Raw genomic sequence first — 23,908 nt, 5'->3', positions numbered from 1 at the left:
AAACAATTAAATTATATTTACCAAGTAATAGTGTGACATATGCAATAACAATAATAAATTAATTTTGATATTATGTATTAGTAATATTATTTCATTAATAATAATAATAATAACATGAAAGTAGAAAAAGAAGAGAAAAGCAAATATTAAAGGTGAAATGATAAAAATAAAATAAAATAAAATAAAAGGAGTAATTTGGTCATTTTTCACATGGTGAATCAATCGAGCATATTGAAATATACAACATAAAACGACTTTCACCTGATTATATAAAATTTGAAGCTCTAAATGAACCATAATTGCATCAAAAACCAAATTAATATCTTATAGAAGGCTATCAGGGAGGTACTAGGAGGTGATTATACGACGGATCCAATTCCAATCTTCTCCTTGTGTCTCTAAAACCCCACTCATCAATTCTTGGGATAGACCATAGAGGTTTAGTCTTTGGAGCTTTTTCAGCTGCAATAATCCATGTGGGAACTTCCTCATTTTGTGACAATACTCAATTTTCAATGTCTTCAGATTAGGCATTGCTCCTTCCTCCGCTGACAAGTCTTCTAGAAGCCACAGGTCCTGCATTTGTAGGAATTCAAGTCGAAGGAACCCTCCATGAGGACAATTCATTCCCGTACCCACATAAGAATCTTGTAATAATATGAGAATCCTCAAGTTTGGCAGCCTCCCTAGTATTGGCATTGGATCTTCCTCCATTTTAGTACGAAGCAGTTTGAGTTGCATGAGATTCGGAGGATAGAGTGTTGTTTCCACGGGTAGTTTTCGGATGGGTCCCAGTAGATGCAATTCGTAGAGGCACTTGTGGTGTGAGAAAGACTCCAGACCTGGGAATAGAATTGGTGTTGATGTTGACAATCCCTCGCTTTCTATAAAATTATCAGTTTCCAACTTCAGCTTTTGAAGCCCAGTTAATTGGGCTATAGATCGGAACGACTCCTCCTTCAACTTTGGGTGAGAATAAAGGTCTAGCTTCAATTGCTTTAGGTGGTGGGCCAGTTTTCCCAAGTTGTTATCCTTCAACCAATCGCCACCCTCTAAATATAATGTCTGAAGGTTGGTCATTTGATGGACACCCAAATGGCCTTCCACCCACCTCTCTCTCATTGACTGCCTTGATGAGATCCTACCTCTCCAACAATTTAGATTTCTCATTTGCTTCAATTTCCAAATTGTATGGGGTATGCGGATGTAATCGTTTCCTGAATCAAGGGTTTGTAAATTAACAAGCCCACCGATTGATGGTGGAAGCCTTATTCCCCACTTAATTCCCCTTAAGTATAAATATTTTAGGTGGATGAGTTCTCCTATTTTTCCTGGTAGTTTGAGAGCATGCCCTCTATCCTGGTGCAGGACCCGAAGCAATTTAGGGCATTTATGTAAACATACCTCATCTCCTTCATCAATGAATTTATTGAGGATCAAAGATCGGAGATTAGAATTTTGCAAATGCGGAGAGATGGTCTGATTAATATTAATCAGTCGACGAACACTAGTAGGAAGCACGTCCGCATCAATGTTTTCACCTTCCTCAAAAAGTTTTTTTGTACAAATCCTTCAGCAACCCACAAGCGAATCAACTCACTTGCTTTGATTTCTGAGTCCTCCGGAAAAACCCCACAGTAAAGAAAGCAGGGCTTCAAGTAAGAGGGTAAGTCGTTATAGCTCAGTGCAAGAATTCCCAAACAGGAGTCGGGACCTTGACTTAGATGCCAATCCATGCTGTTAAGCACTTTCAGCCATGAGTCTCGTGTCAGATCTTTCAGTGATAAAAGTCCTCCAAGCACCACAATTGTAAGAGGTAAACCTTTGCATTTTGCTACAATCTCCTTTTTGAATTCCTCCAACCCTGGCCATGTCAGGACTGCTGCACTCCCTACTTTGTTGAGAAACAGCTCCCAGCTTTCTTTGTCACCCAAAGTTTGAAGTTCATGGCAATCTGAATGAGCATAAAGAGCAATTTCTTTGTTGCGAGTAGTGATGAGTACTGCGCTCTTGTTTGTTTCAGGAAAATGTGGGCTCAACCTGTGCCAAACATCGGTGTTCCATACATCATCAAGTACTATCAAGTACCTTTTTCCCTGGAGACATTTTTTAACCACTTCTCCCAACTCATTTTCATTTTTACGTTTTTGTTCATCCTCGAGAGTCGTGACGCAATTGGCGATCCCGAGCAAAAGCTCCCGGATATTGTACTCTTGAGATACATAAACCCAAGCACGGCAACTAAAGTGGTGCTGAACATCGCTGTCGTTGTAAACTTTCTTGGCAAGAGTAGTTTTGCCAAGGCCACCCATCCCCCAGATGGCCACCACTACTCTTTCCATTGCTCCCTCTAACAGCTTTCCCTTTACAGCTTCCACATCATTTTTCATCTCCACAACGTTGGTTTCTTCAACAGTGGGAAGCCTCTTCTCTTTCCTGGCCACCATTTGATTGGAGTACCTCCAAGGTTCAGATGAACTCCCAGCTTCAGACGCTCTCGGATATTCAATGCCGTACCTCTTTTTATAAACCAAGATCTTCTCAAATGTGGTATTGATATCTGTTATACGACCCCTGAGCTCATGTGCCAGCAGTAACTTGTCAACAAAGTTGAGGCATGCGGGCAAGAAGTTGAGGAACTTGAGATTATTGAGTCTTTGCTGCCGTTTGCGTTCCACCTTGAACATGTATTCATCAATGACATCCTCAGCATCAAAAGCCGCATCTCTGACCTGATTCACCCACAGCTTGAACCTTTTATCGTATCTGCGCTCTCCATCTGCATATTCCAGGAAGAGCCGGATCCACTCCAGCTCCTTACAAAGCTGCCTCACCTCCCCTTCTACTGCCCCGGATAGGGAGGCTTCTTGTGAAACCAAGTCATACAGCTTCTGTAGTAGAAAAGAGACACTGCTCTCTGCCATTTTTGCTACTCTTCTACCAAGAAGAAGAAGAAAAAGTCTCTCCATGGTCAAAGGATGAACTTGAGAAGAAAGATTTATTCGCTAATGTTTTTGTGCATGTTTGCTTATCACGTATAGTCCCACATCGGTACTTCCTTATGTGATACAAAAGTCGAAAATTTGGCGTGGCACCAAACTTGTGCTTTAAAATTTTTTCTTAGCAAATTATTATGTCTGTATATGTTACATTTGGTAGGGACATTACGCATGCAATAACTATCCTAGTTGCATCTTCTAAATTTTATCCATATAACTATGATAGTTCTTGTGTAATGTGACTAATATCTACCAAATATAAAATATAAAGAGATAATAATTTATTTCCTATCCAAATTAAAGATTAGGTAAATTATAAACATTCTTCTTGTATTTTAAAATTTTATATATTTTTAAATATCTTCTCTTTATATTAAATAAGGAAGATTGAGAATAGTAAAATGCTGTAAAAGGGTGTTGAATTGAGTGTGACAGAAATATTTCACCACAATTTGTTGTATTAAGACAAACTTTACTTTAGTTGAAAAATCAAAGACAGTTGTGGTTTGGATAATCTACATAGAAAGACAAAGTTTGCTTGGTACGCAGAAGAGAAATCAAAAAATGAAAATAAAAATTTTTAAAAGGTTAAAAGTAAAATAGTGAAGGTAGATTTTAAGAGGACGTTTCATAAATCGATTTAATAACTTAATTTTTGTCGTTAATTAGATTAAACATATTTGCTAAAATCATTTAATATTATAACTTAAATGTATTTTTCATTGTAAGTAAAGTCAAAATAGTTAACTTATTTTTAATTTTAAATCTTTTTTACCTCATTTATCTATATTAATGAGAGTATATTTAAAATTATGAATCTACATTCAAGACTCATTTTTTTATAATAAATATTTTATTATTATCTTTGTATCTATAATACTTTAAATATGAATGTTTTATAAATAAATATAATGCTCAAAATTAATGAAAATAAATATAAATTAAAATCAATTAAGATAAATATTAGTTAAAACTAACGTGAATAAATATATCAATTTAATTATTTAAAATAAATTTTAAGTTAACTTTACTAAATAACTTTAATATTTAAAGTAAAACGTATGTAATAAGTTTTATACAATCAATAAGTTAAAAATAATTTAACTTAAAATCAACTTAAATCATTAAATAATGAATATTAAGTTTAAATGTCGAATAAAATTATTAATAATAAATTACTTAAAGTTATTTTTAAGTCAAATTATGTTTAAATTATTTACTTAAAATTTATTACCTAATTTTTACTTTATGGTTCTTCACTAGAATCAACTTCAATTTTTCTTTAACTATTAATTGATATATTTACTTGATTGATATTAAGTAACAAGGTTATGATAAAGAGATAAAAGGGAGAAAAAAGAAAAAAAAAGACATGATTTATTAAAATAAAGGATGTTTGTAATTTGAAAGTAGTCAATTATTTTAACTTATTAAATTAAATCATTTTAAATTTAAATTATAATATTAAGTCATTTTATCAAATATATTTAAAATATGTAATGACTTAATTTAAGTTATTAAATCATATTAAGTGATTATATTAATTTATCAAATACCTTATAATTTATTCTCGAAAATACAACTATTAAGTGTTTCGTCTTGGATCAAAACTGAATAAAATTAAACTATGGTGGATTTAAAAACAATTAAAAAGCACTAAAATTTAAAATTAAATACAGTCATCAAACTGTGATGAATTAAAAAAATAAAAAGTAAACAAGTTAAGCAAAGGAGGGAAGATAATTGCCCACTAGCTTTTACACTTCTATTCAGGAAAAACCAAGAAAAGTTAAAATAAAAAGTAAAGATGGATCCTAATCTTTTATCTTTCTCAATGAATATACAAGTGAAAGGAAAATAACAAATAATTATAAACTTCATAAATTATTTTTATATACTACTTTAAATTTATTTTATTTAATATTTTACCTGCTCTATACAAAAATTAAATAATTTAAAAATATCAAAATTTTAATTAATTTAAATTACATTTGAATTTCTTTAGTATTTTTTTTATAATAAAATCAAATATGACAAAATCATTGTTTTTACATTTTTTTTCTTTTATTATTATTTTAATTTCTTGGAACTAGTATTAAGATATAAAAAAGTTAGATGTTAAGAGAGTATTTGATAAATCAATCTAATGACTCAAAATGACTTAATAACTAAATTTAATTAGTTGGTAAACAAGTTAAGTATTTATTTAGTAAAATAATTTAATATTACAACTTAAAGTTAAAAAGGACTTTAAGTATTAAGTCAAAATAATTAACTTATTCTTAATTTTAAATAGTTTTTGTTTTATTTATCCACATATAATGAAAGTATATTTAACCAACATGACTCTATGTTCATGACTCATTTTTTATAATACATATATATATTTCAAGATTATCTTATATATTTATAATACTTAAAATTAGTAAAAATAAATATTAATTGAAATTAATGATGATAATATTGATTATAATTAATAAGAATAAATATGTCAATTTGATAACTTAAAATAAATTTTAAATTAATTTTATCAAACAACCTTAATACTTAAGTAAAAATTAAGTAATAAATTTTAAGTTAATAACTTAAAAACAATTTAAGTTATTAAGTAACAAATATTAAATTTTACCAAACGCCCACTAAGTATCTATGGGAAGAGAATACTATTTTATGAAAAATTAAGAATATGACACATGAAAAAGTATAGTTGTATAAAAAAAAATTTAAAGTATAATAAATTAGTGATCAAATATTGCTTAAAAATGTAAATTAAGAATTAAAATAAGAGATATTTCAAGGAGGATAATAGATGAAGACAATAAAGATTAATTATATTACTAGGCCTAGGTACTTACTGAAATAACAATAGATTCTTTAACCTGAAATTTTCCATCAATTTAATTTCAAATAATCTACACTTGATTAAAGTCTCATGCTTCATCGATCTCCTACTTTTATCCAACTATAGAAAGCAGAGTCAATCAATTCTTATACTATATCTATTTCTTGCATCCTCCGGTTTCTTTTTAGTTTAATCCAATTCTTATTGTTTAATGCTCAAATCTTTTTATTTAATGTTATATTTAAGTGCATAATTTTTGTTTAAATTAGCTTATTTTACATCTTTTTATTTAAATGATCTTAATTCAGCCACAAATTTGAATCATGTGCTCTTTGTAACAACTAATATAGCTGTCCATAGAAAAATTGTGGGAAAAAAATTAAATTGTGGAAGAATGCACTTTTCTTAAACTTTTTTTCCTCCTCTTTTTCTTAGTATTTTCTTCACATTTTTTTTATGACATTCAAATATAATATCATTTTCCTTATACTATGTTTGGTTCTAGGAAATCAGTAAATAAAGGAAAAAAAGAATGCTAAGGATAATGATTTTCTTGTATTTGGTTTATCATGAAAAATAGGAAAGAAAATTAAAATATATTAAAAACTTGTTTAAATAATTTAATCTTATATGAAAGAGAAAAAAAAAAAAGTGGAATGAGTTTTAAAAAATATATAAAAATAATTTTAAATTTTAAATCTAATCTCTCGTTTTCTTTACTTCTATTTTTATTTGTCATTTTTTTTCTTTAATTTATATTTTTCCTCGAATTTTCTAAGAATCACATATGGGATTATTATTATTATTCTTTTTTGGTATTTTCTAATAACCAAACATAATCTTAAACTCTTAATTGATCAAATATGATAGGTAATATCATAGATAATCTAGTTTCTCTTTCTAACAAATTGTATAAATCGTAAAATCTTCCAACAACTCACAAAATTTCAAGAAAGGAAGAATAAGAATTATGTTTTAAAAATGTGGTAAAGGATTTAAAATTTTTAGAATCAATGGGAAGTCATTTTATTTCTGTCTTTCTTTTTCTTCTTCCTTCAACTTACTCATTTTATTATTTTCTTATTATAATTATTATTCTAATCACTAATATTATATTATTAAATATAAATATTTATTTTAATATTATCATATCTAATATTATTGTAATACATTAATACTGCTATTTTTAATAACAGTAATAATATTATTATTTCATGATTATTTTTGTTATTTAATACATTATTATTATTGTATTATCATTCAAAAAATATAACCTTCCTTCAAATAATGAATAATGAATACTAATGTAAGGATAAAATTTTATTATTTAAAAACATACTATATTTCAATATGTAAATCACATCATATTTATAAAATATTTTAAGTTTTACAAAACAATATCTATATTAAAAAATATCTTAGAAATATTATAATATATATATAACTTTAAATTAAAACTAAGAAAGTTCTTGTTAATTAGTCTATATTTACTAAACTTTCTATTAAAATTATCTTCAATTTCTTTCCGGTAATTTATATTCTTTATTTGAAAACAATTAAAACCTCCTAATGAAATTATTAATCTTATGGAAACAATTTTTTTTAAAAAAATATTTTAAATAAAAAATTAAATCCTTCAAACTTTTTAAATAAAATTTGATATCAAATCTTTTTTAATTTAAAATTCTTTTTTAAAAAATTTGTTTAATTTTTTTTTTCTTATTAGTTTATTCAAATTATATAAATTACTAAAAGTTGCATTTATAATTTCTTTTATGAAATTAATTTTTATTTAAAATTTATATTTTATAAAATATTAAAAATATTTAATTTTATTTTATTAGTTTGTTTTAGATATTTTAGTTGTGAGCAATTTCATGACAATTTTATCTTTTCAAAATATTTTACAAAAATTTAAAGTGGTCATTATAATAACAATTTAAAAATAAAGTTATAATTATTTGAAACTTTCTTTTTGTAAATTTTTAAAATTAAAAGTTAAATTGATAATACAATAAATAAAAAAAAGAAATTATCAGCCATTTTCTGAAAAATAGCAAAAAATTTATAATTTAATTAGCCATATCATAGATTATTTGAAAATTTTGATGATATTGAATTCCAATGGGTTGATATTTTAGGGTGCTAATTTTTGGCCTTTTTTTTGGTCAAAATCATATATATATATATATATATACTATTGGGCCAGGTCTTTTCAGGGCAAGCGGATCATTTATGATGAAGAGAATGAGCTTCAAGAGAATGATTCGGAGTTCTTACAAAGTGGAACCATGCAGTACCAATAAAATAAAAGGAGTAATTTGGTCATTTTCACATGGTGAATCAATCGAGCATATTGAAATATACAACATAAAACGACTTTCACCTTATTATATAGAATTTGAAGCTCTAAATTAACCATAATTGCATCTAAAACCAAATTAATATCTTATAGAAGGCTATCAGCGAGGTACCCGGGAGGTGATTATACGACGGATCCTATTCCAATCTTCTCCTTGTGTCTCTAAAACCTCACTCATCAATTCTTGGGATACCTCATAGAGGTTTAGTCTTTGGAGCTTTTTCAGCTGCAATAATCCATCTGGGAACTTCCTCATTTTGTCACAATACTCAATTTTCAATGTCTTCAGATTAGGCATTGCTCCTTCCTCCACTGACAAGTCTTGTAGACTCCACAACTTCTGCATTTGTAGGAATTCAAGTTCAAGGAACCCTCCATGAGGACAATTCATTTCCGTACCCACATAAGAATCATGTAATAATGTGAGAATACTCAAGTTTGGCAGCCTCCCTAGTATTGGCATTGGATCTTCCTCCATTCTAGTACGAAACAGTTTGAGTTGCATGAGATTCGGAGGATAGAGTCTTGTTTCCACTGGTAGTTTTCGGATGGTTCCCACTAGATGCAATTTGTAGAGGCGCTTGTGGTGAAAGAAAGACTCCAGACCTGGGAATAGAATTGCTGTAGATTCAGCTTCCAACTTCAGCTTTTGAAGCCTAGTTAATTGGGCTATAGATCGGAACGACCCCTCCAACTCTGGGCAAGAACGAAGGTGTAGCTTCAATTGCTTTAGGTGGTCGTGGTGGGCCAATTTTCCCAAGTTGTTATCCTTCAACCAATCGCCACCCTCTAAATATAATGTCTGAAGGTTGGTCATTTGATGGACACCCAAATGGCCATCCACCCACCTCTCTCTCATTGACTGCCTTGATGAGATCCTACCTCTCCAACAATTTAGATGTCTCATTTGCTTCAATTTCCAAATTGTATGGGGTATGAAAATAAAATTGTTACCTGAATCAAGGGTTTCCAAATTAACAAGTCTACCGATTGATGGTGGTAGCCGTATTTCCCACTCCATTCCCCTCAAGCATAAATATTTCAGGTAGATGAGTCTTCCTATATGTCTTGATACTTTACATCCAGACATTACTGTACACTGCACCCAGTCCATGTGCAGGATCCGAAGCAATTTAGGGTATTTATATAAAAATACCCTACCTCTTTCATCTAAGGATCTATTGAAGATCAACGATCGGAGATTAGAATTTTGCAAATGCGGAGAGATGGTCTGATTAATATTACTGATCAGTCGACGAACACGAGTAGGAAGCTCGTCCACATCAATGTTTTCATCTACCTCGAAAATTTTTTCTTCTTTAGCTTCTGAAATGGCAAGATCTCGAAGCAGGTCGTGTATACGGCAAGACTTCACACTTCCATCGACTCTCGCATCAGCCACCTGAATCATGCTTCTCTGGATCAACTCGTATAGGTAGTCTTCTGCAATGTCTTCCAGCGTTTCTTTTCCCCGTTTTTGTACAAATCCTTCAGCAACCCACAAGCGAATCAACTTACTTGCTTTGATTTCTGAGCCCTCTGGAAAAACCCCACAGTAAAGAAAGCAGGGCTTCAAGTAAGAGGGTAAGTCGTTATAGCTCAGTGCAAGAATTCCCAAACAGGAGTCGGGACCTTGACTTAGATGCCAATCCATTCTTTTAAGCACTTTCAGCCATGAGTCTCGTGTCAGATCTTTCAGTGATAAAAGTCCTCCAAGCACCACAATTGTAAGAGGTAAACCTTTGCATTTTGCTACAATCTCCTTTTTGAATTCCTCCGATCCTGGCCATTTCAGTACTGCTGCACTCCCTACTTTGTTGAGAAACAGCTCCCAGCTTTCCTTTTCACCCAGAGGTCGAAGTTCATAGCAATCTGAATGAGCATCCACAGCAATATCATATCTGCGAGTAGTGATCAACACTCTGCTCTTATTTGATTCTGCAGGAAAATATGACCTCAACCCGCGCCAAACATCGATGTTCCATATATCATCAAGTACTATCAAGTACCTATTTCCTTGGAGACATTTATAAACCTCTTCTCCCAATTCATTTTCATTTTTACGTTTTTGTTCGTCGGTGAGAGTCATGATACAACTAGCGATCCCAAGCAAAAGTTCCCGGATAGTACTGTACTCTTGAGATACATAAACCCAAGCACAATAACGGCCAAAGTGGTTCTGAACAGCACCGTCGTTGTAAACTTTCTTGGCAAGAGTAGTTTTGCCAAGGCCACCCATCCCCAAGATGGCCACCACTACTCTTTCCATTGCTCCCTCTAACAGCATTCCCTTTACAGCTTCCACATCATTTGTCATCTCCACTAAGTTGGTTTCTTCAACAGTTCCGGAAATACTCTTCCTCTTCCATTCACTGCCCACCATTTGATCGGAGTACCCCCCAGGTTCATACTCCATGCCGTACCTCTGTTTATTAATCAAAATCTTCTCAAGTGTGATATTGATCTGACTGATACGCCCATTGAGGTCACTCACAAGCGGCAACTTGTCAGCCAAGCCCACGCATGCGGGTAACAAGTTGAGGAACTTGATATTATTGAGTCTCTGCTGCCGTTTGCGTTGCACCTGGAATATGAATTCATCAATGGCATCTTCAGCATCATAAGCTGCATCTCTGAGCTGATTCACCCACAGCACGAACGTTGTCTCTTGTCTAGGGGCCAGATCGGACATTTTGAGGTACCTAGTCTCAGCACTAGCATGTTCCAGGAACTGACGGATCCACTGCAGCTCGTTTCGGAGCAGCCTGACCTGCCCTTCTACTGCCCCAAATAGCGAGGCTTGTTGTGAAACCAAGGCACTCAGTTTCTCTACGAAAAACCAGATGCTACTCTCCGCCATTTTTGTTGCACTTCTTCCTCCTCCTCTTTGGTGTTGTCAATAGCCAAAGGGAGCAGCGCTGTGTACTTCAGAAGAAAATAAAATCTCTCCTGGGTCAGGGATGTACTTGAGAAGAGACATTACACAATATAAAGAGAAAATAATTTATTTCATATTCAAATTAAAAATTAGTTAAATTACAAAAATCCCACTTATGTTTTCATTCCTGTCTCAATTTAACTCATATATATATATTTATGATTAAGTGTTAAATAGGTCATTTTATTAAGATTTCGTAAATGAAATTTATATGGCTTATTCCAAGTTGATTAATCTACTCAACACAGCTATTTGAGATTAGTGAAAAATATATATAAAAAAAATGTTAAGATCAAATAAAGTTGGATATGTAGGATTAACAACATGAAACATGAAAGTGTATTTGAATAAAAAATTGAAGTGTAATAAATTAGTATCCAAATATTACTTAAAATATAAATTAAGAATAAAAATAAGAGATATTTCAATAGAAGATAATAAATGGAGATAATAAAGACTGAGAGTCTAATTGAAAGTGTTTTTACTATAAAAAAAATATTTTATTAACAAAATAATGATTTCATTCCACTTTTATAGATGAACACGTAGAGATATTGAATTATCAATTTTATAAAAAATATTTAAAATTTTATAGATTTTTATATATTTTATTTTTATATTAAATAAGAAGAATCAGGAATAGTTAACGAATTCAAAAGGGTATTAAATGAAGTTGCTAATATATTTTTGAATTCAGAAATTCAGGGAAGATATAATGTGAGCAAAACTATAGAAAAGAAAAGAAAAGAAAATGATGTTAAAACATACTCAAGGTTGATTATCGTGCCTCATTTGGTTCTCAAAATAGAAGAAATATGAATGGATTTTACAGAAATTTAAGACTAGTCTAATTGGTTTTTTTGGAAGAAAAATTGGAATAAAATTAAAAACATAAATAGTTTTTTTCAAAAAAAAAAAGAAGAATTAATATTCATAATTTAATTTATTTTATTTTCAGTTTTTTTCTTCTAATGCAACAGTATCCCAATTTATTTTTCATGATTTATTAAATTTTTATTTGATATCTATTAAATAAATTTTCTAATGTATGGTTGTCTTTGATTTTAATTTTAAAAATTTTAAAAATTTTTACTTTTGGAATTTAATTAAATAAAAACTAATTTACAACTTAACTATATAATTATATCAAATTATGTATTATTTAATTTTTGATAATATTTTATTCAATTATGCACATTTAGAGAATTTATGTTTAGTTTTAACTATAAAAAATAACATAATTTTATAGAATGCTTTAAATTAGAGATAATTCAATAAAAAATATCATCACTTCCAACTAATTTATATTTAGTTATTCCAAAGAAATGAATTATTTTAGGATTCTTTTGACTTAAAATATTATTAAAATAAATGAAAACTAACTATTATTTTTTTTCTTACTATTTTTTAACCTTTAATTTAAATGTTCTTATTGGTTTTTTTATTTTTTATTTTTTTAAAGAAATCTAAATTTCATTTTGATATTTAAGTTTTTAAATTTGATATATTGTGTTTATTCATAATTAGGGTCTAAAATTACATAATTTATAAAACAAGAACAAGCTTATCAAACTCTTCTAAACTTCATCTACAACAATCAATAAAATTGAAGAAAAAATAAAAATAAAAATTATCAAAACTAAAATAATCTCTAATGAAATAAAATAAGAATTCAATAATCACATTAATAAAATGCAACAACACAATAATGTATTATTACATGACAAAAAGTATAACAATACATTTATTCTAATTACAATTAATATTTGGTAGTTATATTAATCAAATTTATATAATAAGACAATAGAAAAAGTTTAAAAGAGTTCAATTTTTAAAAATATATTTTAAAACTAAATAGAAAATTTTAAAAAAAATTCGATATAAAAAATATCAAAAGTAAATTAAATTGTAGATCTGACTTGATTTTAAGATTGATTATGCTCCTCTTTGCAGATATTTCGATATCCACTCTTCACTTTTTCTATAAAAATAACCTCATTTAATAACTTATAAAATTCATTCAAGAATTACTTGTCATTAAAATTTTTTCAAAAATATAAACAAAGGGTACACTTTAAATTTTGATTTATTACAAAACACATAATTGCAATATTTTTTGAAAACCCACCTACTTAGTTGACTTTTCAAAACCCATAATTTGTGGGTTAAAGTTTCAAACCAGGATATATTCCCAAGTGAAAAAACTTCATAAATAAGATAATTGTTTGAGTGAGAATATAACAATTATTACTATTCCTCAATTGCATGAACCAAACAAAGCCTCACTGTCGATATTCTTTAATAAAAAATTAAGGATACTACAAATGAGTTTAGAAAAGTGAGATAAGAATTAGTAGTTTAACTTGGACATCTACTTGTCAAAAAAAATATATATATATTCTTATAGAACTAAGTCTTAACTTCTCCACAAAGATTGAAGCTATCGCTTTGATTTCCAAAAAATAGAGGTTCCTTCCTTTGCCTCAAACTAAAACAAAACAAGTATCACATTATTTCCACTTTTGGTATTATAATTATATAATTAATTGCAAGTTTATCATAACGAAGGAATTTTATTTACAACAAGGGTATCTATGGAAGTATGTCACATCTAATTAATAAGAAATGAAACATAATTTTCAATTAAACCTAACACATCAATCTATACTATATTTTTTTTGGCTAAAACATATGTTTTTCATTCTTTTACTTTTTTGGTGATTAAAATTCTTGGTCTAAACCATATACATACACACACATTACCACATTAGAATAGGTTTGGTAAATCAAGAAATGAAGGCTTCTCAACTTATAATGCAAGTTTGATCTATCATTCAATGCTCCAAATCTAGTTGTTTAATTCATATATTTGAAATATTTGGAGTAAAAGTGAATGAATAGATTTATTGAATGACATGATGTTTCAAACAATCAACCAACCATCTATTTATGATTCTTTCAAATGTTTAGTGACAATCCCTTTTAACAACAAACTCTTCCCAACTTCGTGCTGCCTCTTCCTCAATCCCATGTTGGTTATACATTGTGTCCCTTGCTATTGTTAGGATGCTCCCATGTCCTATAACGGTATAACCTGTTATGTGTATAATGTGTATTATAAACCCGTATCCTAATAACTTAAACTTTTGAAAAAATTGCTAGTATAATTAACAACTACACAATCATGAATGATAATATATATATATATATATATATATATATATATATATATATATATATATATATATATATATATTTTTAATTCCTCAAATTTCAATGTATTTCAACATTGTTGTTGAAACTTGTTTTTCCCCTTTATTGTATAGAAATCAAATAAAATAATATATATATATATATATATATGATTGACAAACCTTATGAGACGTCACCCCAACCCTCTTACAGCCTAACAAACGCCTATCCACGGCTAACAACGGCTCAACCGGCAGGGCTCGCGCTCCTAGGCACACTGCTACCTATCCTAGGATAGGCCAAGAACACCCAAAAAAATATGCTTTGTAAGGTAATGTTAAACTCCATAGATTTTGAATCAAGGACTGATTCAGATAATGAAGATGACATTAATCAACTAGAAAGTAGTGGTGAAATTTCTAGCCAATCTTCTAGTGACCAAGCCGAATGTATCAAAGGTAATTGTAATTGTCGTCCTAAAACTATAAATGTCATAAGCCAAGATCAGGAATTCATCCTAGATACTTTAAGAAAAGTTGAAGATGAAAAGACTAAGCAAAATCTCTATGAAGTTTTTAAGAAATCTATTGTTAAGGTAGAAGCCGAGAAGACTGTTAATCCTTATAACCTTAATGATATCTTAAACAGGTTTGACCAACAGTCTCCCAAGGAAGTCAGCAGTAAGGAACTTCATGAAGAAGTTAAGCAGTATAAAAAGGAGATTAAGGAGTTAAGACAATTCATAAGTCTAGGTCTCTCTGACCTCCAAGATCAAATTAATAGAATTGTCAACCAAGGAAACCTCATGGATATTCCAGAATCTTCTCATGTTAATAATAATGAGACAGATGCTTTTTTGAATACTGTGAGTAGGGTTATCTTCCAAAGGTGGGAAATCTCCCTTACTATAGTAGTCAAAGAGAAATTTGTCCTTGATATTATTGCTTTGATTGATTCAGGAGCAGCTGAAAATTGCCTTCAAGAAGGTCTTGTACCTATTCCTTTATGCGAAGAGACTAGTCAGTCTCTAGTTGGAGCCAATGGCAAAAGACTTGCCATTAAGTATAAATTAACAGATGTTCATATCCGTAACCATGACATCTGTATTAAGCAAACCTTTATCCTTGTTAAGGATCTTAAGGAAAAAGCCCTCCTAGGAATACCCTTCTTAAGCTCTATTTATCCCTTGTAGGTAGATAACCAAGGTATAAGAACAAAGCTTTTTGATAAGGAAATTCTTTTTGAATTTGCCAATCCTGTTGAAAACATCACTCTTTGTGATCAAGAAATTAATCTGGTTAGAATAGAAGATCCACCTAAGATAGTAGGTACCCAATTCAGTCATAATCTCATTATAAATAATATTTTAAGCATTCCTTTATGCATTTCAAAATTTCAAACTGATATTTTGAACCAAGGAATTTTAAAAGTTGTTTTTAAGTATAATTTTCAAATTGAGTATATTAAAGGAGAATGTAACTCAATCCCTGATTTCCTAACCCGTGAATTTTTGCAGGATTCACACAAGAACATGGCCCCCAAGAAAGACAAACAACCTCTTAGGTCCATTAAACCTACAGATTCTAAGATTTCCCATTCAGCTCTTTCTGAAAAATTCATGCCACTTTATTATGACCATTCTGAAGTAGCAGGTTCTTCCAGCCACTTCAATCATCACATTCCTTCAGCATCCCCTAGTAGGGATATAGATTCAAGCTCGGAATCTCTACCTTTTGTGGAAGATTCCTTCCCCACAGATCCATCTTTTAACAATACTAACACCTTATCTGATTATATCAATTGCATTTTTGAATGGCAGGGAAGGTATGAGATTCTTGAAAGGAAACTTGAATTAGTTGACTTTCATAAGCTCATGTTAAAAGCTCAAGCCTCATTTTCCCCACTGGAAAATGGTGAGAATAAGCATTCTACCCACTGGTGAATGATAAATTGAGTGAGGAAGAGTTGGGTTACCGTATGCTAAGAATGTATCATCTTAAGACTGAGAATCTATACTTTCTTCAGCCAGAACTACGTCTCCTAATTTTGGAAAAGGCTAAGTCCTCAGCTGAAGAAAAACAAATCTTCATCTCTTCATACCTCCAGGATCTTCATCTCTATCTTTCTACCAATATTGGTCTTAAGGTCCCAAGTTTAAGCTTGGTTACTGATAAGGAAGTTGATGATTCTAAAGTTTGCAGAATTATTGAAGAACCTTTCCAGTGCCAAAAAGGCATCAAGAAAATGATTTGCAATTGCAATAGAAATTTCACAATCAGTCGTGTTTGCTTGAACTTGCAATACTATTCGCCAATCAGCATCAAATTCAAGGGTGAAGATTTATTATTAACTCCAGAAAAGCTTCTGGACTATGGTCTGGTCCATCAAATCATATGTTCTGATCTCAGCCAAGTATCTCAGCTTGGAAGAAAAATTGCTCTTGGTCTAACCCAAGGATTTAAAATGAATAAGAAATTTGCAGACGCCATCATCATCAGCAAAGCTCCAGAGTGGGTTTCTAGTGGCAAACTTGTTCCAGCCCAGCACATTGTTTCTCTCCACTATCAGAATAGAAGACCTACTCAACTGTCTTACCCTCTACTATTTTCTGATATCTGTGCTGAACCCATTATTAAGCAAATCAAACATTGGAGAGCCAGAACTATTAGCAGGGATTTTGAGGCATTTCCAAGAAATATGGGTTATCTCATTGCTGCAGATTCTTGTCATCAGATTTTCTGTGGCAAAAGATTGGACCCCCTTCCAACCAAGTCTTTTACTAGTGATGAAAAGATTCTTGAAGAGCATCGTAAGGATTACTATCTACCCTAAGCATTTTCATCAACCTTATGTCTTCCATCAAGAATATTTCAAGCTTTGCAGTTTCTGCACCAAAAGCAGCAAGCATGTGTTCACACAGTTTAAAGAAGCCTGTGAGAAGCCATTTCAGCCGAAAGCAAGTTTCTGGGTCAAAAGTCAAAAGTTCTACTGTTCACTCTTACTGTTCACTGTTCACTATTCAAGCACTATTCAAGCACGGGTCTACTGTTCATTTTTACTATTCAAGATTCCTTTTTGCCTATTTAAGGAGGCTCGGGCCTCATTTGTAGGCACGCTTAATTTACGCCTAGTTTTCTTTACCAAGCTTATGCTCTCCCTTCTCTCTTCTTTCTCTCTCATCATGTAATCCCTTTAAGCCTTCAAGCTTCCAAGCTTTCTTCAAGCTTTCCTACCCTGATCCATTGTAAGATATTTCTCCTTATGTATAATATAAGTATGTTTTGATTACCTCCTATATGGATGGTTTTTAATTATGCTTTGATTTTAATTTTATGTTTTTTATTTTGTACCGCCTACATGGTCGGTTTTATGTTTTTTATTTTATACCGCCTACATGGTCGGTTTTAAGCTTATTATGAACTAACAAGTTTTTTGGTTCCTTCTCTTTAAATTTCTAGTTGGATATCTTTTGTATTTTCTAACCCTCTTTTTTGTTTTGAATCATGGCATAATTCATATTTTCATTGCATATGACCTTGTCCTGGGTGTCTATGGTATCAGAGCCACGGGGAAGGGAAGTTGGGTCTTGTTTTGGGTGTTCTTGGCCTATCCTAGGATAGGTAGCAGTGTGCCTAGGAGCGCGAGCCCTGCCGGTTGAGCCGTTGTTAGCCGTGGATAGGCGTTTGTTAGGCTGTAAGAGGGTTGGGGTGACGTCTCATAAGGTTTGTCAATCTGCTATTAGGCTCTAGTTCAAAAACCCTAAAATGAGTTCAATTTTCCGAACCATGTCTAGGAGATCCAGTGATTCTCAAGATACTGTTGTAAACAGTGAAGAGATCAATTATCCTAAGATCCAAAATGATTTAGATGATTGGAAGTTACCCAAGGTGTCTAATCAAGAAATTTATAAGAAAGGAACCTTTAAGTTCTTCACAGATTATACCATCAAGACCTCTGAAATGTCAGTCAGTTTAGAACAAGACGACCAAGTCATAAGACTTCTAGATAACAGATCCATTGAAAAGCATAAGAGAGATGGCTATAATTTCATACACTTTGGTATGATTCAAGTAGCAGCTAAGCCTTTGACAAGATTAGGTTTAAACACCTCTATTGTCATGTGTTTAAGGGATAATAGGCATCTCGAATATCAGATTCTATTATAGGCGCAGTCCAAGCTGGACTGAATGATGGCCCAGTTTATTTCCAGTGCTATCCTAACTTCACAGTTAGAATAAGAGATGCAGACATCTTAGATTCAGTTGTCCTGCATATTAAGACCCATGGCTTTAAGATCAAACCAGGAAACAGTCCTGTTTCCATCATAACCAGGTTTGCCTATAAGAGCATGAACACAAGCGTTGGATCTGGGGCTCTTTGCACCAGTCCTAAAGGTGAGACCACTTACTTTCACTCAGATATGCTAGATAAGTCAGATTTCATCATCCCCAAGAAGATCTTGTGGAAAGATGTTGAGTTTCCTGAAAATTGGCATTTTGCTAATGCTGTTCCAGCCATAGCACAGCGTTCTGAAAGTATTGAACAGATTGTTCAATATCCTGATGGAGGAGGAGAACTGGTTTTCTCCAACTCTTTCAGACATTCTAGCAGCCCTAGAGTTTCTGTTTATGAACCCTCTAGAGCTTCAAGCTCTTCCATCCCAGTTAGAACCACTAGGGAAGAAGAAGGTTCCAGCTCAGGAAATCCTAAGAATATTAAGCTAACAGGTGTCAGAAGTCACACCAACGTGGCTAGACCATTTTACACTGAGGATAATGAGTCTACTCAGGAATCCCAACAGGATGAGTCCCTGTCATGTCTCCTACCTATTCCCAGATGATTAACACAATTAGCCTAAGTGATGAAGACTTTGAGATCAACAAGGATCTCTTAAGAAAAGACTTCTATTCTGAAGTCAATAAGCAAAGAAATGATTGGTTCTTTAGCACCGTCCCTAAGGTCATTAGAACCATTTACCAAGAAGAATTCTATGCCTACTTAAGACAAGAAAAGAAAAATATTAAGTTTTGGATTTGGTTTGAACTCTTCAAACAAGAGGAATATCCAGATTATCCTTGTAAGCGTATTAATAACACCTCTACAAAAGCTAAGATATGGAAAACCAGTGACAACATTGTTATAGAATCCATCCATCCTCCTGAAGCTAAGATAGAAAAGAATATTAATGGAACCATAGTCACAGCTTCACCTTTCAAGACTAAGCCAGAGGATAAAGGAACTGCTAGTGCAACCGATATTAGAAGGATTATGGAACAAATCAATTATACTAATATGTTTCTCATAACCCTTGGAAATCAAGTCAATAGAGTTGAGGAGATTATTGAAACTCAGGATCACCTTAAGAAACCTTTTGTTAAGAATGACAATAAGCCTTTGTTTAAGCCTTTTGAATTATCCAAGAAATTTTAGGAAAATCCTCAAATTGATCAAGCTTTCATTGATAGAATAAGCCAAAAGGTTAAAGATAATCTTGTTATCCCTGAAACACCTCAAACTTTTGCTATTCCCGAAACACCTCATAGGAGAATCCTTTTGGTTAAAAGGAATATTAGTCCAAAAGCAAAGGATAATGGACTAATTAGATTAACCAGAGAACCTTCTATCCAAAACCCTTTTAAGGATCATAGTGATAAACATGAGAAAAAGATTATCCTTAATACCCTGACTATTAAGGATCTTCAAGAAGAAATAGGGCAGTATAAGAAGGACATTAAGAACTAAAACAACCTACAAGCTCAGAATTCCCTATCCCTCATGATTATATCAATAGGATAGGTTTTTATCACAGTAATCCTAAAAAGGAAGACTTTGAAGAAGTTCTTGAATCTTCACAAGACAATAGTGATAAGATAAACGCATACTTAAATACTATTAGTAAAGTTATCTTCCAAAGGTGGGAAGTCTCCCTTACTATAGTAATTAAGAATAAATTTATCCTTGATATTATTGCTTTAATTGATTCAGGTGCAGCTTTGAATTGTCTACAAGAAGGTCTTGTACCTACCCAGCTTTATGAAAAAACCAGGCAAACTCTTTTTGGTGCTAATGGTAAAAAGCTTATTATCAAGTACAAGCTATCGAATGCCCATGTTTGTAACCAAGGCATTTGCATTAAGCAAACCTTTATTCTTGTTAAAGATCTCAAGGAGAAAACTCTCCTTGGAGCCCCTTTCTTAAGCTCCATCTTTCCCATGTGGGTAGATGATCAAGGTATAAGAACTAAGCTTTTAGATAAGGAATTCTGTTTGAATTTCCAATCCACCTGGAGAAAGAAGTATAAACACCATAAAAGATCAGGTGATTAAGGCTAAGCAAAATCATATTAATCTCTTAAAGCAAGAGATTGCTCTGGTTAGAATAGAAGATCAATTGAAGGTTAAGAAAACTCAAGATACCATAGAAAATTTTAAGAATAAAATTATTAGGGAAGTGTGTTCTAACATTCCTAATGCATTTTGGCACAGGAAGCAACATGAGGTAGAATTACCTTATGAGCCTGATTTTAGTGAGAAAAATATTCCCACTAAAGCAAGACCAATTCAAATGAACAAGGATTTGTTAAGCTATTGTGAAAAAGAAATCCAGGATCTCATAGATAAAAGGTTGATAAGGAAGTCTAAGTCCCCTTGGAGTTGTTCTGCCTTTTATGTTCAGAAACAAGCTGAACTTGAAAGAGGAACACCTAGACTAGTCATCAACTATAAGCCCCTCAATGATATTTTAAGAAGGATCAGGTATCCTATCCCAAATAAAAAAGACCTCCTTCAAAGATTAGGGAAGTCCAAAGTTTTCTCTAAGTTTGACATGAAATCAGGATTTTGGCAAATCCAGATTGCGGAAAAGGATAGGTACAAAACAGCCTTTGTGGTTCCATTTGGTCATTATGAGTGGAATGTAATGCCCTTTGGCCTTAAGAATGCACCTTCTGAGTTTCAAAACATAATGAATGAAATCTTTAACCAGTTTTCTGATTTCATTATTGTTTACATTGATGATGTTTTGATTTATTCAGATTCTGTTGAACAACATTGGAAACATCTCAATAAGTTTGTTGAGACTGTTAAGAGTAATGGTCTAAGCTTGTCAGCCACTAAGATTAACCTCTTTCAAACTAAGGTAAGATTCCTAGGTCATCATATTCACCAAGGAACTTTCACTCCCATTCAAAGATCAATTGAGTTTGCTGATAAGTTTTCTGATGAGATTAAGGATAAGAAACAATTGCAACGTTTCTTAGGAAGCCTTAATTATGTGTCAGATTTCATACAAGATTTAAGTCAATTATGTGCCCCTTTAAGACAAAGACTTAAGAAAAATCCAGTTCCTTGGAATGAAGATCATACCAAGATTGTCAAGATTGTCAAATCTAGAGTCAAAACCTTACCATGTCTCGCCTTAGCTGATCATAAAGCCTTTAAGATTGTTGAGACGGATGCTTCTGACATAGGTTTTGGTGGAATTCTTAAGCAAAGAAGTAATAATCAAGAATTGTTGGTTAGATTCACTTCTGGAACTTGGAACCATGCCCAACTCAACTACAGCACCATCAAAAAGGAAATTTTAAGCATTGTTTTATGCATTTCAAAATTTCAAGATGATCTTTTAAATCAAGAATTTTTATTAAGAGTTGATTGTTTATCAGCAAAATCAGTCTTGCAAAAAGATGTTAAAAATATAGCTTCTAAGCATATTTTTGCTAGATGGCAAGCCATTTTAAGCAATTTCGATTTTCAAATTGAATATATTAAAGGAGAAAATAACTCAATCCCTGATTTCTTAACTCGTGAATTTTTGCAGGATTCACAAGATCATGGTTCCCAAAAAGCAATCCTTTAAGAAATTATCATCTTACATGAAACCTCATTCAGTCTTATCAGAAAAATTCAAGCCTTTGTATTATGATTTTGCTTCAAGATCTCAGGAATCTAATTCTGATCCTACTCCTCCAGTACTTAAGCATCCTTCCTCCCCTGTTATGGAAGAAGGAAATATTTCTGGTTCTCTACCTTTTGTGGAAGAACCCTTCCCCTTAGACTTCTCGAATTTTGATACTAACCCCTTATCTGTTCATAAGTGTATTTGTGATTTGCAGGCTAGGTGCAGGGCCCTGGAAAAAAGACTAGAAATAGCTAATTTTCCTAAAGAAGATATAAGCCAAGAAGCCCCTTTTTCCCCATTGGAAATTGGTGAGAAAAAACCATTCACCCCACTGGTGAATGAGAAATTAAGTAAGGAAGAGCAGGAGTGCATTATCTTTAGAATGTTTCACCGAAGGAATGAGATCCTATCCACTCTTAAGCCAAATGATATTTACCAGCTAATTTGTGATAAAGCCAAGTCCAGTGCAGAAGAAAAGCAAGTTTTTATTTCGGCTTATCTACAGGATCTGCACATTTATCTCTCAGCCATTCCTGGTCTCAGTGTTCCAGGATTAAATTTAACCAAGGAAATGGAATTTGATGGCTCAAATCTTTGTAGAAATTGTACTGAGCCGCTTCTTCATCAACAAGACAACAGGCAAATTTGCAACTGCAATAGAAATTTCACCATCAGCAGAGCCTGCATTGATCTGCAGTATTACCAGCCAATTAACCTTGCTTTCAAAAGAGAAGTTTTAATCCTAACTCCTCAATTGCTTCTTGATTATGGATTGGTTTACCAACTTATCTGTTCTGATCCAAGTCAAGCTAGCAATTTTGGCAGAAAGATTAACCTAAGCTTAACCCAAGGTTTTAAGCTAAACAAAAAGTTTGCTGACGCCATTTTTATTAGCAAAGCTCCTGAATGGATTTCTAAAGGCAGCATTCTTCCAGCCCAGCACTATGTTAATCTTCATTACCAGAATAGAAGACCTACTCTTCTGTCCAGTCCCTTAGTAAAAACCGACATTTGCGCAGAGCCAATTATTAAGCGAATCAAGCATTGGAGAGCCAGAGTCATCAGCAGAGACTTTGAAGCATACCCAAAAAACATGGGGCATCTCATTGCTGCAGATTCCCTATATCAGATATTTTGCAGTAAAAAGATTGATCCTTTACCGTTCAAATCCACTATTCAAGATACTCAGCTCCTAATGGATCATCGCTCAGAATATATTCCTCCCTGATCAGCAGTCATTTCAGCCGAAAGCAAGATTCTGAGTTAATAGTCAAATGTTCTACAGTTCCCTGTTACTGTTCACTTTTACTATTCAAGCACGGGTCTACTATTCATTGTTACTGTTCAAGATTCCTTTTTGCCTATTTAAGGAGGCTCGATCCTCATTTGTAAGAACGCTTAATTTACGCCTAGTTTTCTCTCCCAAGCTTATGCTCTCCCTTCTCTCTTCTTTCTCTCTCATCATGTAATCCCTTTAAGCCTTCAAGCTTTCAAGCTTTCTTCAAGCTTTCCTACCATTGTCCATTGTAAGATATTTCTCCTTATGTATAATATAAGTATGTTTTGATTACCTCCTATATGGATGGTTTTTAATTATGCTTTGATTTTAATTTTATGTTTTTTTTTTTGTACTGCCTATATGGTCGGTTTTATGTTTTTTATTTTATACCGCCTAC

The 23,908-nt window shown here is 32.1% G+C and overlaps 1 protein-coding gene across 1 annotated transcript; it reads right to left on the bottom strand.

Annotated features, from left to right (window-relative positions):
* Window positions 1–297: 297 nt before the first annotated feature.
* LOC117910647 (putative disease resistance protein At1g50180) lies at window positions 298–14,320 on the bottom strand. Its single transcript, XM_034824756.1, has 3 exons — window positions 14,082–14,320; window positions 9,104–11,128; window positions 298–1,163 (listed from the first exon to the last, which is right to left on the bottom strand). Exons 2-3 carry the CDS (start codon window positions 11,061–11,063, stop codon window positions 349–351), a joined length of 2,775 nt encoding a protein of 924 aa, XP_034680647.1. The 5' UTR covers window positions 11,064–11,128; window positions 14,082–14,320; the 3' UTR covers window positions 298–348.
* Between the last annotated feature and the right edge of the window lie 9,588 nt (window positions 14,321–23,908).

The sequence above is a fragment of the Vitis riparia genome, unplaced genomic scaffold (genome assembly GCF_004353265.1).
Source record: "Vitis riparia cultivar Riparia Gloire de Montpellier isolate 1030 unplaced genomic scaffold, EGFV_Vit.rip_1.0 scaffold796_pilon_pilon, whole genome shotgun sequence".
NCBI lineage: Eukaryota > Viridiplantae > Streptophyta > Magnoliopsida > Vitales > Vitaceae > Vitis > Vitis riparia.
This window is presented reverse-complemented; position numbering and strand designations above follow the sequence as displayed.